This window comes from Argiope bruennichi, chromosome 5, assembly GCF_947563725.1.
Source record: "Argiope bruennichi chromosome 5, qqArgBrue1.1, whole genome shotgun sequence".
NCBI classification, from domain to species: Eukaryota; Metazoa; Arthropoda; class Arachnida; order Araneae; family Araneidae; genus Argiope; species Argiope bruennichi.
The window spans coordinates 120,370,474-120,386,962 of NC_079155.1; the positions used below are offsets into that span (position 1 = coordinate 120,370,474).

Sequence of the window (16,489 nt, forward strand, 5' to 3'; positions counted from 1 at the left end):
TCGATGTCAAAACAACCATTGATCTTAGGGCGACTTCTGCGCTATCACCGACGACAACATTCACTTTGTTGGCGACAGCTGAAGATCTTTCGAACCCTCTCGCTGCTTTGGACTTGGACCTCTCCCTCGTTTCGGATTGTACTTCCAAACTTGATTCCGCTTCTTAAAATGCATGGTGTCCCACAAAGTCAAACACCATATTGTAACAGCTCTCTCCTGAATGAATTCTAGCCATACTGGTTGATTGGCCAAGTTGAACTCCCTCCATCGAATCAGCCACTTATCAGGATGCTTCAACGGTACCTTCCAGTGTCCACTTAAAAGCCAGGGTTTCTTCGCCGTCGTCTCCAAAGCTTTTAAGGGAATATTTCCGCCTATTCCCGGCTTATTCTCGACACTCGAGAATTGTTCGCACCTCTCAGGGTAGGATTCTTTAAGGAGCGCATCTGCCTTTGCGGGAAATGTTCCTCTGCGACGACGTAATTTGTCTGGATACACAGCAGATTTCTCATCTTTTATCCGCATCTCACTTCTCTGCAAATCCACAGCAAATCCTAATTCTTTGAGGAAATCCAGGCCGTGACTACCGAGATCAGTGATTCTAAATGCAAAGACTTAATTCTCAAAGAGCTGCCAAGAGGCTTTCAAAGAGATTGTCCCTTCAACTTCTGGGACAAATCCACTCTGCAATTAGCTCATGTGTCTATCGACATAACTCCGGGGTGGAACAAACAAACCCATCCAAACAATTTTCTCCATCCCCAAGTACCTGAATTTTCGATCCTGCTTCAAGGGCTTCATTCGAAGAAGACAGTTCCCTTTCCGCAAAATGGTCGCAAGCCGATTTTCTTGAAATCATTTAGCACCTTCTCTGTTCGGGCCTCTCCTAACTATACTTCGGTTCATTCTCCAGAATGCTAAGTTCTTTTTCGATGACACTAGTCTCCATTCAATTTTTGGACTTTTTCTTACTCCACATGGCTCTGATCATTTCCTTCAATTTCTCTTGGACGTCTTTTTCCGTTTGTTGGACATCTTTCACTCTTCCGATACATCTGACATCATGATCTTAAAATTCGGCGCATCGTCTTTTAATATGGTTTTTAAATTCATCATATTTTCTTTCGATGAATGCATTGAACTCTCGCATTTCCTCTCTCCAAGCTCGAATATCTTCCTGGATTTTTTCTTGCACAGCTTGATTCCCTTCCTGCATTTGTTTTTAATTCAATAAATAAAACTTTCAGATCGACGTTTTTCGCCATTTTTGCTTGGAATCTCGTCATCACTATACATCGTTAACCACTACCCCACTTCTGACAACAAATGTTATGAACAAGTAAAATTCTGCTAAAATCCGACGGTGGATTCGCTTTGTAGTAGATGTATGGTGTAACACAATCAGCAGGCCTCATTAATAAACATGAGCATTTATTAACACGAATACACAGCTGAGATATACATAAGCAATACACAGCATAACATTTAGAATAAACAGCAGCCCACAAGTAGTAATCGGTAGCTAGCAACAACTGCAGCACACAAAGCAGCCTCAGCAGGAGGAGGGAATCTACGTAGCTGTCCTATACTGTCGTTTCAATGGCTCCAATTCACCACTGTCTCCTCACTTTAGCTGCATCCTACTGCCGACTTGCTACTACACGACTGGCTATTCCACACACGACTCGATGCTGCTTCTATATAGCTCAATTCATCAATCGCTTGAACTCCACTCAACGCTTGCGCTTCGCTGGACTGATCCAACAAATTCGCCGTTGATTCGCTATGCGAATCTAAACTTCTGGACGACTGGCTTCGCCTTGGACTGCCAACCTTTTATAGTTTCCGAAACAGGGCAAAAAAGATTTTTGATCAATCAAGCATATCTCACCTCCCATTGGCTCTATCGCCATAATTCTTGAACATTCTAGTATCATCCGTTTTGTCGCCAAGCCCGATTGTCACTGATTCGCCATCCAATAGAGAAGATCGTAAGACAGTCTTTCTTAGGCAGGAATTAACCTTGCTGGAAAGAAACATTACAGATTCGTAACAATATTCTATACTAATTATCAAAATGAATGTTTAACTTATTCATTTCAAAAAATATGATATAATAAGGCGATATATTTGAATGCATTTTTTTTATGAATTACTATTATCTTTTTATTCTCCTGAAGTAATTCCAATTTTAATTATAAAATTATGTTGAATAATCAATTTGAATGATACTTTTGATTTTCATTAAAGTTTGACTGCAAGAACTATATTTCTCTTACTTAAAACTCTTGTTCCATCTGCTATTAAAAAATTACTTTTCACGTCTTAGTAACTAATTGATAATCTATGATAATTAATAACACTGTATTTCAACTAAAGAATGTAAGTAAAAGAAGAATGAGAAAATGGTGTTTATTTTAAGTATTTTTAAAAATACATTTTATAATTTTAGGAATTTGAAAATCACAAAGTTTGTTTTAATTAATAAATTTCCTTCTCAATTCATAATATTTTATAGGTTTTGGTCACAAGTGATTTATGATGAAAGTTTACATAAGTGTTTAGAATCTTATCTGTCCCAGGCTCCACGGTAAGTAACATAACTTATAACATTTCCTTTTAAGTTTTGATATTAGATTTAGATTAGTATCCCACCTGCTCACCCTTGGTACTTTGGTAAAAGTCCTGAATGATTTTACCATCTGGATATCTCTAGAAAACAGCTCTCTCTCTCTCTCTCTCTCTCTCTCTCTCTCTCTCTCTCTCTCTCATTTTTTGAGTGGACACACCAAATCCCTCACCTTTCAACATAGCTGGAAGATGTTTGCTGACAAGGTACAAGGGGCAGATCAAGCCTCTCTCAGTCATATTCTTAAATGTTTAAATTTTACTATTTTTGAGATTTTAAGGTATTTGCATTTATTTTTGAACTTTTTAGAGATCTTTGGTTTCAAGGAGGTTGTATAGTATACCCCTAGTGTCAGAAACAAGAGCAATGAATCATGATCTTAGATCTTAGAAATAATATTGGAGACTTCAGTTTTGATGTAAATTTAATAATGCTGTAGGGAAAATGTTATGAAAATTTATTAAGGTCATTTCTTTTTATATGCTGAATCTTTTATTTTCATGGGTTTTATTTTTCATATATTCTTTGATCCACTTTATATTATCAAGCTGATGAAATTGTAAGTAGCTCATTTCTTTAACAGAAATCTGTTAATATCGAATGATTCCATTAACATGTTTTAATTCTTGAACAAGCTTATGAAATATAAACTTTTGGCATTATGAAACTATAGATATTTCAAATTTGGTCTTAAATAAATAAAACTTTTGCTAATTTTATTTGTTCATTTTTAAAAGTAAATAGATAGTTATTCTTATACAATATTTATATTTTATTTATGGTTGTTGATAAAATTCTGTTCTGTAATTAAATGCAGTTTTATATGGAGGATAGAAAACAAAAACTAGTTTATTTGATCTAGATCAAAATTCACTTTTATTTGCTGATAATTTACCCCTTTGAACTTAAGCATTTACAGGCTGTTTTAAAGAATTTATAGTTGCAGGTTATTCTACTCAATGAATATTAAAAAAGCATTGATTAACCAATAAGGAAACTACTGCAAATAGAAAAAAATATTGAAATATTTTATATATGCATATTTTAATCTTTCATTTAATTTAGGATCATTTTTTATTTAATTTTTTTATTTATTTTAGGTACTATGACTTGGATAGTTTACACTTAAAGGAAGAAATACTACAGGCTCTTAAGAAAATCCATAAATTAGTATTCTTAATTTATTTGAGGATGTCCACATATAAAGAATCAAAGGTATTTAAGAACTGGTGTTAATTATGAAAAAGATTTATAAGCCGATTGAGTGTTTATCATCAGTGTTTGTTGTGAGTTGTAACGTTTTAACATTGATTCTGAAATGTAGTATAAAGAAATATGGGTGCAATTAATTCAATCCATTATAACTTAACAAACTTTTTTTTTTTTTCCTTAACAATAGATATTTTAAATTATATAAGATGCTTAGCAAACAGTTTTATTTTACATATAATATTGTAATATATATTCTTCCAGTAAGAATTGTTCCCTTGTGTGCTTTGAATAATAGCTCATTTTGCCTGTGTGTAAGCATATTCTTTTCCCTCCAAGCAGGCTGTTTTTAAAAATCAATAAAACCAAATTAATTACCTATCTTCTTTTCTATTCTCGACTTATTTCATAAAAGCATGGGTCAAAAAGTAGTTTATTTTCTAATTTTTTAAAAACTTTTTTGCAATAAAATATTTTGACATTTTAGAATCAGTAAACTCTCATCTCAGTTTATAAGCTCATAAAATTGTCCAGATACATTTTTGATTCTGATGCATATATAATTAACTTTAACTGATTAAATAATATTTAATCATAATAAAAAGTGCTAAACTCAAATTCATATTTTCAAGACAAATTTGTTAAATTTACTTATGATCAGAAATAATAAATGAATTTAATAATTATTAAATTACTTTTTATATTTATTTTTCAGATGCATCATATAAGACCTGAAACTTTTGGACAAGCTATTTATGAAAATTATATATTTGATGTGCCAAAAATTATGGACTTGTGTGTTTTATATGGACTGCAGAATTTGCAAATTGTGTCAAAGATGATTCAGAATATATTTGCAACTCAACCAGCTTACTTTGAAGATTTAGATAATACTTCAAAAATTGCTCTTGAGGTACATAGCTGTTACTTGAAAATTTCAACAATGTTTTAATCATAAACCTCTTTTATATTAAATTATTATTTAGTTTCATCATATGAATAACAATATGTTTAAATTTAACCCTTTTGTACAAAATAAATTTGATAATGTGATTTACCTTTTGTCACCTAAAGGGGAGGGATGTATTTTTATGCATTTAAGGAAGTTTCGTCTTATCAGTTTTTGAAGCTTTTGCAAATGAGTTTTTTCTTCTAAAAAATAATAAGATTCCTTTTGAAATTTTATCTTTAAAATAATTTTTGCTTGTTCTGACCTTTCTTTTAAATGTCTTGGTATAGTAATTTATTTGATGGATACTAAAAATGAAATTGTTTAGAAGGCATTTATTATCTTTTTATGTATAAAACTGCTAAATTGTATGCAGTTTTATTATATATATATTATTTTTTTGGCAAGCAATTTCATTGCTGCTTAAAGAACTCATATATTATATTTCTTTAAACTGGTGCATTAGTCGAATCTATATTTCCTTGGCTTCTACAGCCCATGAATTTAATTTTACTATATTCTTTTAACTCAAAAAAGGCACTTTATTTATTATTATTGGATTTTTGAAAAATAGATAAAATATATTTCCCTTATTTTTTTAGAAAAGAAACAAAAATTAATTTGTAATTTAGTGGTTTGTCTTAAGAATTCTACCAATTAAAAAAAAATGTGTTGATATGAGAACTCTGCTATCACTTATCTTTTCTCTCTTTGCATTTAAAGGAAGATCGGAGGGGGGGGGGAGAACAAGATGGGTTATTGTTATTCTACCAAGGAATATTTAATTAATTTAGTAGAGGAAAATAATATCCCATTTATTGTGTTGTCATAATGCTCAGATACATAATTGAACTATTGGTCTTTGAAGTGTATAGCAAGTTGCGATTTGTATTATTTTTTTCAAGGAAATTTTAAACTTATTCAAAGAAATATTCCAGATAGTAGGATTGCTAAGCAGTTCTCTTATGTGTCAACTAAATGCTTTTACTTCATATTCATAAGATATTGACCCTAATTTATTTTTTTTATCTGTTGTATTATTTATTCAAAAGATTTCACTATTGAGAAGGAAACACTACCTAAAAATTTCGGAAAATAGGAAACTTTCTAAGAAATTTTATAAACCCAGCTTTCTGGAGAATACTGTCATGCTACCAAATGAATGGTCAAAAAGTAAAATGTCTTGATATTGCATATTGGAAAGGATAAACTACACCCAAATCTAAATCATGTATAAATCTGGTGCACAGTACAGCAATGATTCAACCCTACCTATCAAACTGAAACTTTTCTCATCATTCGCCAAAAGTATGCAACTATTTTTAACATTCTATTGCCCACGTTTTTACATATAAAAAATTGTTCACTGGCTGTTTAAAAACTTTCAGTGTTATAAAAAATAATGCTCTTGAATGCCTAATAACTATAAATGGCATTTCTAAATTTGAATTTTCAAAGTTTCACATGTTGAACCAGCTAAGTTAGTTCTGGGGTATTTGAAGGGGGGGGGGGTACTTATGGTTTAGATTATACTTATGGATTATAAGATTTAAGTAAAAACATCTTAGAGATTTGGAACATATATTTCAGTATAATCTTTTATTTTTAAAGCTTTGAAAGTCCCCTCTCAATCATGTACTTACCAGAAGTAAAAGTTGTTTGGATCTGAGAGGAATGGCTTATCAAGCCAATTTCTGTTATAATACAATGAAAGACATTCTTTGCATTCTTTCGAATTTCAAATGACTGATAGAAAAATAATGTGATTCTATTTTGATAGAATATGGTTGTATCTATCTTTTGTATCCCACCATTTTGCCAAGTATGGGTTAAAATTGAAATGACAGATTTTTGTTTGATTAACAATTTTTTAATGAATTTTGTTCCAACCAAAGCATAAATGTGTTTGAAATGAGTAATGAGTAGTATGTGTGTGTGAAATCAACATCTAGTTGTAGCCTTACGGTGATAAGATAAGGGTATTTTTATTGTGATCTCAAATTCAACTTTATCTCTTCAAACTCCTCATAGTCAGCTAAAAGTCCCATTTGTTGGCCATGCATGGTAACCTATCAAATGGGTAGTCAACTATTGGTTCCTGGCATATTGATTCAACTGGTAGCTAAATACCTGTTTAGTTAGTTTCCTAGAGCTCGGGGATCATTTTTTTGGATTTGATTTTAAAGTTTGTCATTGTCCTTAGGAATGACATAGGCATATAAAATTTCTCTAGCATTAAGTAAGAATTAAAAGTGAAAGTGCAAAAATCCAATTGGGTTAATCTAGTCAGTTATATGACTAATATGCTAAGGATAAAATGAAATTGATCAACTTCTGAGATTTATAATTAAGGGTGATCAACTTCCTTGGAGGTAAAACTGAGTGTACAGCATATGCTTAGCTCCAAGATGAGAAGTGTCCAGAAGCAGTGATTAGTGCGGGACTTGATTTTCTTTTGTCTTATATGGCTCTTTTAACTCTCACAGATGTTTCTATTGATACAAACTTTTCATCATGCATATTATTAATACATTTCATAGTATTCAACTATTTGTGGTTAATTAAATAGGTTAATTTATAACAAAAGTTATAAAGAAATTGCATTCTGGAGATTTGCTAATTGAAACAGAAAATCTTTCCCAAGATGCAATTCTTAGCACATAAATTAAATTAGGCAACTTAGCACTAAGAATATTATCTCTCTCAACCTCTACACTTTTTTATGGTACTGTTTGGGATCCAGTACTGAGATCTGTTTCTAAATCTGAAATTCTTGATGAGCTTTTTCTGTTGAGGCATTCAGGATACATAGAACATACAGCATTCAGGATAAATTGTAAATGTGATGACTACATATCACCTACCAAACAAAAGTGACTTTTATTACTTCAAAACACTACGATTCATTATAATTAATTACATATATAACAATGTTTGCAAATACAGTTCAAATCCTCTAAGGTGCTTTAAGTCTCAGCGATTCAAGCACTCTCATGCAAGCTGTTGTGGCTTACCAACATGTATCAAGGCCACTCATGATACAAATTCTTGCCAGTCTTACAAATTTAAGTATATTAATTGCTGTGAACCTCAACCAGCTTATTTTTGAAATTGTTTAAACTGGAACACTGAAGAGATTTTTTTATCAGTAATCTTCAAAATATTTTCTTCTCAGAATCAAGGAACATTATTACTAGACCATAAACCAAAAAATGGAATTTCAAATTCCTAAAATCTGGTAATCCATTGGAATATAAAGTAGCTTTTAGTGCCTTCTAAAATTCTTCATCTTAGAGTACGTCCAAAAAAAAATCTAAAAATTTTAGTAAGAATATTCTGTTTGCAAAACAAATAAGTGTGCTAAACTTCCTAAATTGTAGAAATTAACTTATCCAGTTCCAAGTTCCCCTCCATCTAATTCAAGTACAACTCACAAATATAAAAATTGCAAAATTCTAAAAGTTCAAAAAAAGGTAAATTAGGACCTCAAAAAAAAAGAAAAAAAGACATAAAACATTTTATTACCACTCACAAAGAAATAAGTATCTAGATCATCTTTTAACTAAAAATAGCTGTCTAAAAAGATCAAAAATAAAAAAATAAAAAAAGCAATGACATTGGCAATTTATCTGAATTTGATGAAAAGTTGATATAAATATAAAAAGTTTTTTTTTTTCCTTCATAAATTTGAGTACAGTATTGATATGATAAATGATAAACATACAGTTTGCATTGCAAAAAGACTCAAAACCAGTGGATACATCTTAAGTCAAAAGGCACACTGATATGAACCTTAAAGTATACAAGGATCATATATCTGACAGAGTCTTGAGAAATGTTGCTAAACTTTTTTTTATATGGTATTCTATCTTCCAGTATTCCTGTGCATACTAACTTACAAGATTTTAATAATTTCATCTGTGACTGTATATAGTCTGTATCTACTCCTTCTGTTATCATTCTTCAAATTAGAAATTGATTGAGGAATAATCAACTCCTTTTTATTTTTTCATCAACTTCAGTGGTGATAGCCTTTGGGGAAATGAGTCTGTTAATGCTTGAGGTAGGCAGATTGAAGAATTTATCAATGATTAGTCAACAACACGGCATTTTGGTTTAATGGAATGAACTTTCTTTTTCACAGAAAATTGTGTGTGTGTGTATTTCTGTAGAAGTCTTTTACTTCCAGTTAAAAACCTGTCTCCGTTGATTGTTGAGGATTGGCTCTAATTGCTTGGAGTCATATTTGACAAAATTCTGACTTTTGTTCCTTATATCCTATTTATGGGACAAATTTTGTTCAGTACTTCTTGAGTAGCTTATTGTGCCAATCTGTCATGTCTTTATTGTGTCATATCAGTCTGTAATATGTTTAATCCAAATTGTATTGTATGTAATTCCCCACAACCTTTCAGCCAAAGTGAGTAGCATCATCAAAATCACTTCTGTTAGAAAATCATTTTAAAGTACTTTAAGAATGCTTAATTACAGACAAAAGTCCTTAAAAAGTTCTTAATTATCTCAAGAAATGCAAAGAAATCATCCTCTCCCCAAGGTGTTGAATACAATAAATCAAAAGCATGGTCATAAAACTTTATTTACTGGACGTATCATGAAATCCGACAAAAAAAAGAAGTATTCAGAGAAAGAAATCCAAATTTAGATATATGTAGAAGTGTTAAGACATTGACATTTTGAAAAAAAGTGCGTGATGAATACTATATAATAAAATTTGGTTATTTAAATTATTTCAATTCATTTAACTATCAGAAAAAAAATATTTATTTTCTTTATTAATTGTGTATTATTTGCTGAATCTTGAAAAAATTCACTGTTGCTTTTAATTAAAAAATTTTTCTTTTAGTGTGATCTACTTTGAATTAGATAATAGATCCTTTTTATTTAAGCCTTTTGAAATAAAATTATTTCTCAGTTCAAGGTTGATTTGATCTGTTAGTAAACAATGTAAATCAGCAATTTCTTATTATTGCATTCCAAATGAAAGAACTCTCTTTTTATGGTTTGCCATTTACTTGATTTGTTTCCTGTTAAACATGACATTTCCAGAATTGTCATGGTTAAGAACAACATAAATTATCTTCTAAACATATTAAGCTAATTATTTGTCATGTAAATGTTATTTTTATCAATTAATTTTATTAATTATTTTAAAATAAGTACTAACATTATAATTTATTCTAGAATTTTAAATTTTAAGGAATTACAAGCTGTGTATTATTTCTTGATCAATTTCCCAAACGATAAATTTTTCTATTTTGAAAGTTCCGTCCAAAGTTTTCTTTATGTGTTTTGTGAGTTTCATCAGTAAAGAGGAAAATTATTTTTCATTATTATTAAAATTATGGAGAAAACTGATTTTTAAAAAAAAATATGGTAATTATCTAGTTCGCTCTGTAGAAACTACAATGAACTCTGAATAGTTGTTAAAATATCAGATTACTAAATTGGTAGTAAATTTGATTATGTTTTATTATTTAATTTATTTCAGGCATATTAGTGGACATTAAATTTTTCCAATTTCTTTCTTTAGGCTTTTAATACCATTGAAGAAACATTGTCAAAAAACCTTCAAGAAATGCATGGCACATCATCAGAGTATTGTGTAAATGGTGTTACTATAAAAATGGAATTTTCATTGTCATCATTTCAGGATGTTAATAATTACATAACAGATATAAGTGCTACCCTTCATGCCTTTTTGGAAGTTTTTCCCTCTGCTTGCCAAACATTCAATCAAAATGGAGCTCCTCTAAGGTATGATTGAGCCATATTAATCATTACATTTTTATATTTACTCCTTTGTAATTTGCAATATATATATGTACTGTTTTTAACTACTAAATTATACTTAGATGTCATGCATTTCCTTCACATATGCATCAAATTATTATTAAGTTAGCAAGAACTAAGTTTCAATTTATTACTAATTAAGTAAAATTATAAGCTTACATACCAAAACTGTATCAGTAAAAAAAAAAAGAAGTTACAGAACATAGATTGAGTTACGTGTGTTAAAAAATCATTAATAGTTTATTATTTCTCTTAAAAAATCATTTTACATTGTTATAATAAATAAAAGATTGTTTCATCCCTATTTGGGTTGAAATTGTTTATTCCAAGCAGCTACTAACAATATCCTAATATAAAACATTGTGTCTGTATCTGTTATTAAAGATAGATATGACTGACAATTAGTAAAGATAAGTATAACTATAGGCATAGTTAAAAAGATTCAGCAATAAAAGCATTGTTTATTTATTTTTTAATTTTTAAGCTCTAAATTGACATGTTATATTGTACCACATCATTATATAAGTGATATAGAAATAATATGATTATTTTAAATGCACCTTAGTTCTGAAAATCGAATCAGAAAATAATAAATTTCTAAGCAGAATTACTGTACTTAACTCCAGTGAAGCCAATAATATGATAATCTTCCTTTCTCATTTTTGTAAAAAAAATTTTATATGTGTCATTTGGTATGAAAAAAATTTTTTAAGTATGATATACAGAAAATTTTAGTGAGTTTATTTTGATAAACATGTCCATGTATTAATATTTTCCTATTGTCAATTTTAGGCTAACTACATTTTATGAATTAGCTTTTCCTGCAATTGAAAGGGAAATTGCTAGAAGAAGTAAACTAAAAGAAAATAAAGGGTAAGAGTTTAATTTTATGAGTAATTAATTAATTTTAATTAATAAGTAGTTATTATTTATGTTAGTAATATTAAGTAAACATTGCAATCACTTGTTTCCTTTGTCAGTAATGCAAGAATTTTGTATGTAGGCTTTCTAATCAACATAGTTTTAAGACCGTAAAATTTTAAAATCTGTGCTATTTGTTTGCAGTTTTTATTTTTGCATTTTAAAATATTATATAAAAGCTGGCCCATATATATCTGCAATGAATTATTTTTTTGTGATACATATTGTTAAAATTTATATATATTGTATTGTATAATTTATATGTATTGTTCATAAAAAACTGCATATAATTGAATAGCAAAAAAAAAAAAAAAAAAAAAAAAAAAACCTTATTAGAAATAATTAAGTAAAAAAAAAGCATGGAAAAAATTGCTTTAGTTAAGGATAATAAAATGATAGACCATAAAATATTTAATTTCCTGCTCAGAACTTTTCTGTTTAATAGTCTTGTCTTAAACATGCTTGCTGTGAAATCTGTTGCTTAAATAAAAGAATTTCTATTTCTCAAATCAAACAAAGGCATATTTTTATACACACACACACAAATGTTCAATATTCCTTTTTTATAGTAAAGCATGAATTTTTTTTTACATTGTAGCTAAAAGAAAAAATTACTTTGATTTTGGTTTAAAAAATTAGGCTAAATGATTAAATGGATTATTTGTGAACCAACAGAATTAGCAAAGCTTTGCAGTTTGCTCTCTTTATTAAAAAAAATAACTGTATATTTAAGTATGTTCATTTTTTATTATTGTTTATTTTTAAGTACTGAAACTAATTTATTTTATTTCTGCTTTAGTATATTGCAAGAAATAAAAAGGAAAGTTAGTCTATCAAAAACATTATTAATGAAAGTATTTAGGAATATTTTAAACACCTGCTGTATACAAAACATTTTTTCTGAAAGGTGAGTAAAAATTTAAATTTTTGTATTTGCTTTTATTTTAAATTGTTTATATTCAGAATTAGCTATATATTGCAGAGTTTAATCATGTCCGATATTAATTCTTTTATATATATATATATATATATATTGTAAGGAAATTAAACAAGATATCTTCTCCATTTGAACTCGGTTGTGTTTAAATAAAGTTACAAATTTGTATTAAAGTTATATGTATTTTTTTAAAGTATGAAGCTATAAAATGTCAGTTATCATGTTTAATATGATATAGTTAAATAATAAAAATTAAAGGCATTATTTATATTTTTATAGAAAAAGAAATTCTTGTCTGTATGTGCAATCTTCAATAATTGACATTTAATTCTATTTCAGTTCAAAAGGGAATCAAAAATCTGGATATTCATCTTCCGAACGATTTTTAGAAATCTTTACCGAAATAACTTCTAATAAAATGTAAGAATACTAAGTGATGTCTTAAGGTTTGGATTTTACAATTAATTTTTGGTCATTTTTTTAAATATTAAATGGATTATAAATGCAAAATAATATGAAGGGAGAAACCATTATCTCCATGATGTATTTATAAGCCATCTGCAGAAATATTCATAATTCAAATTGAGCATAATTGCAATTATGCCTAGTTTCAGTACTGCAGAGAGATATAAAAATTAATTTTAATAGTATTCACTTGTTATATTATCTGTTTAATAACAAAGCACAATTTAATTTTTTTAAAGCTTTATTTTTACATTATTTTTTTTGTAACAAAAAAAAAAAGTAAATGTACATTTTTTTGAAATGATTCTTTTAATTTAAAAAAAAAGTGTTTTTAAGACTTATAGTTTCTAAAGTATTTCTGCAAAAGCAAAACACAGACAATTAAACTTTTTAAAAAATTTTGTTATATTTGTTGATTCATGTTTTATAATAGCTTTTTTTTTTTTTTTTTTTTTTTTTTAGCTTCTTGAATGATTATAACTTCTTATATCCCTTTGAAGCAGACATCGAGCTTTTTCATGAAGTTGGTTTAAATCTGTATCCTTTATTTAGTTTGAAAACTTTTTTTTATCACTGATATTATAATTTTCAGAAAGGCATACTATATATACAATATTTCCTATTATTTAATCACATTTTTTTGTTTTAATATTTATTTGCATTGCAAATGACAAAGAGAAGTTTCTGTTCCTCTTGATATTTTATTTAACTTTTAATAAGTTTTAATGCAAGTACTTATTGTTATATTTCGGAATTATTTATCATTGTGTAAAATTTCTTCACGTGATTTAACATGCATGGTCTAAAATATTCCATACTTCTGAAATTTTGTTAAAACATTATTTTTGCTACTGAATATAAATGTTGTGAGAGAAATAACATTTAGTCTAGTTTTAAGATAAATTTGTTGTATATATTTTCATTTATTCAGAATTCATTTATGTATTTATTGTAGTCAAATTATTTTATTCATTCTAAATACTACACATAAGAATGGGTTTATAACATGTGATGGATGTTACTTTATATTTTTGTGAAAAATCAACACTACACATAATTTAAAGTAGTTCTTTAGTTAAAATTAAGCTTACACACCACAAGGTGCCCTATTGTATTCATGGCAATATACATGTTAATGCTCTTCTTTTTATTTTATTTATTTGTTCTTTATATAGAAATGAATCAAAACATACTTCTGCCAGCAATCAGAAATAGAAAATTTTAAGATGATTATTCTTATAAAAATTATATTTTTCCTTTCGAGATTTAAAAAAAAAAAAAATCTATTATGTAATGAAATACTAATACTCATCTATAATTCTGCATTTGTTTATTGAATTTAACTTGCCATTTTTAAGAATGCTAGAAAAATATTTTTGAGCATATATATATATTGAAGAAAAATTACTGCTTTGGAAAATTTTTTAAAGAACTTTCTTAAAAATGAGATTTTTATAATTACATCTCAACCACTTACTGTACCTATATATCAGATATATTCATTTAAGTTAGAACTGGATTTTGTTGTTGATCTCTATCAATCTATTAAAAAATATTATTTCTTCCTTTTCTTATCCTTAATTTATATTTAGAGACCAACAAAGATTAAGTTATATTTTTTGTAGTATTCATGATTCTGAGGAGAATATGCCCCAAACTTTTGTGTCTTCTGCCATAAATGGTGCTCTTCCTAAGACAAAGACAGTAAATAGTTCTCAGAAAGATACTCTGAGTTTATATGTAAGTAAACAGATTGATATTATGATATTTCTTTTTTAATATTTTTACTTGCTTGTCTTTTTATTTATTTTTTTTTACCCGATTTCATTTGTATTTTGTTGATTTTGACAATAAATAATGAAACATATGTGAAACTTTTTCTTATTCAGTCTAATCCCCTTCTCCCTGATAATCTCTTGTTGAAATTTAATACTTTGTTGGTAGTTGCTTTAAGTTGCATGATGCATTGTAAACTGAGCGAAGTAGAAGAAAAAATATGAGACGCTGTATATGTCAATGATGCTTTTATTTTAACTTAAATTTTAAACTAACAGTTTTTTTTATTATTATTTTTAATGTTAATTTATGCTATGTCAGAAGTTTGATTTAAAAAAAGGCCTGTATACTGATAACTTATACATTTCTGATGGCATTGTATTAGTTGGGAAAAAGGAAATAGATAATAGAAATAATATGTAGCATTGTTTTCACTAAGGTGCTTGAAGGCCATTCTTTCCATTTTGATTAAGCCTGCCTGCTCTATATTTAAATATGTTATCAAAATATAGTAGTACTTTTTTTCAGAATTAATTTGTATGTTGTCTAGTCTAGTTAGTTGAAATTATATTTATGGATATAATCAGTTTTCAGTTTTACCTTCTTAGATTGTTTGGATTAACAATTGCAGTAAGTTTTCCAATTTTCTTCTATATTATTTTGTTGAAGGATATTCATTTAATTTTGGGGCATAAAAAAGCTAAATTGATAAAGAATTGTTTGCTAATTTTATTTAAACTTTTTCTTTATAACTTGGATTTTATAGAAATAATATGCTTGAACTTAAACAAGTACGGTCCTTCAAAAATTGATTTGAAAAAAAATTCTATCCTCTGATATTTTATTAATCACTATCAATTTCATATTATTTGGAAAAAGAGATGTTGATTACAGAATTATCACTATTGATTTCATATTATTTGAAAAAAGAGATTTGATTACAGAATTTATAGTATTATGTACAAATAAATCAGTTGTAGTTATTTTCCTATGAAATGCTATCTCTCTCTCTTACTTTAAAGAAGGTCATAAATGTCTTATTCTGTTTCTGTTTTGTTTTTATTTGTTAACATTAATATAGATACTTATATTTTATTTTATCTCTTTCATTATAGGCTGCTGCAGATATTTTAAGAGGAGACAAATGCACTAAAAAAAATGTATGCAATGGAATATCAAATTCTGAAGCAAATGGCCTAACCGATATTGAAATTAATTCTCTGATTGAATCAGTGAGAGAAATTTTACATAACTTTGATAAAGATCTTATTAAGGTTGGTAATTTTTTTCCTCTCTCTCCAATTATTTTTTAAATTGCAATTTCTGGCAATTTAAAGAATTCCATTATTCAAAAATTTAGTATTTTTAATATTCTGGATTTGGGATAGCATCAAGTAATTTTTGACAGAAAGTCACTATAGAAAAAATATACTACCATTCTGAAAAGTTTAGAGATTCCAAAGTTTGATGGTGAAATTTGCAATATTTATACTACATTAATATTTAGCTGTCTTTTTCTGAGTTATGCATGTTTGTATCCGATATAATAAAAGAAGAACATCTTGTAAATGAAATGATTAAGTACGGGATTGTACAAATTGATAAAGTATGGGAAAAGTGCACTGTATGACAGCCAGAAAGCTGAATGCTCCTAATATCTATATTATTAATGCATATCTAACTAAATATTGGTAAATCTATACTACTATTATAAATGTGAAAGTTTGGATGGGTAGATGTTTGTTCACCAAAATGGCTGAACGGAATTGGATGAAATTTAGCACAGAGATAT

General features: G+C 28.0%; 1 protein-coding gene across 4 annotated transcripts in view; it reads left to right on the plus strand.

Annotated features, from left to right (window-relative positions):
* Positions 1-16,489, plus strand: part of LOC129969208 (activating signal cointegrator 1 complex subunit 2-like) — a 38,990-nt gene that overhangs the window by 7,591 nt on the left and 14,910 nt on the right. For all 4 annotated transcript variants that reach the window (XM_056083654.1, XM_056083653.1, XM_056083655.1 and 1 more), the window contains 10 exons: positions 2,519-2,590; positions 3,730-3,844; positions 4,554-4,751; positions 10,339-10,562; positions 11,391-11,471; positions 12,319-12,426; positions 12,796-12,876; positions 13,384-13,458; positions 14,514-14,661; positions 15,813-15,971. In XM_056083654.1, coding sequence (XP_055939629.1) covers positions 2,519-2,590; positions 3,730-3,844; positions 4,554-4,751; positions 10,339-10,562; positions 11,391-11,471; positions 12,319-12,426; positions 12,796-12,876; positions 13,384-13,458; positions 14,514-14,661; positions 15,813-15,971 — 1,261 coding nt within the window. The remainder of the gene's footprint in view (positions 1-2,518; positions 2,591-3,729; positions 3,845-4,553; positions 4,752-10,338; positions 10,563-11,390; positions 11,472-12,318; positions 12,427-12,795; positions 12,877-13,383; positions 13,459-14,513; positions 14,662-15,812; positions 15,972-16,489) is intronic.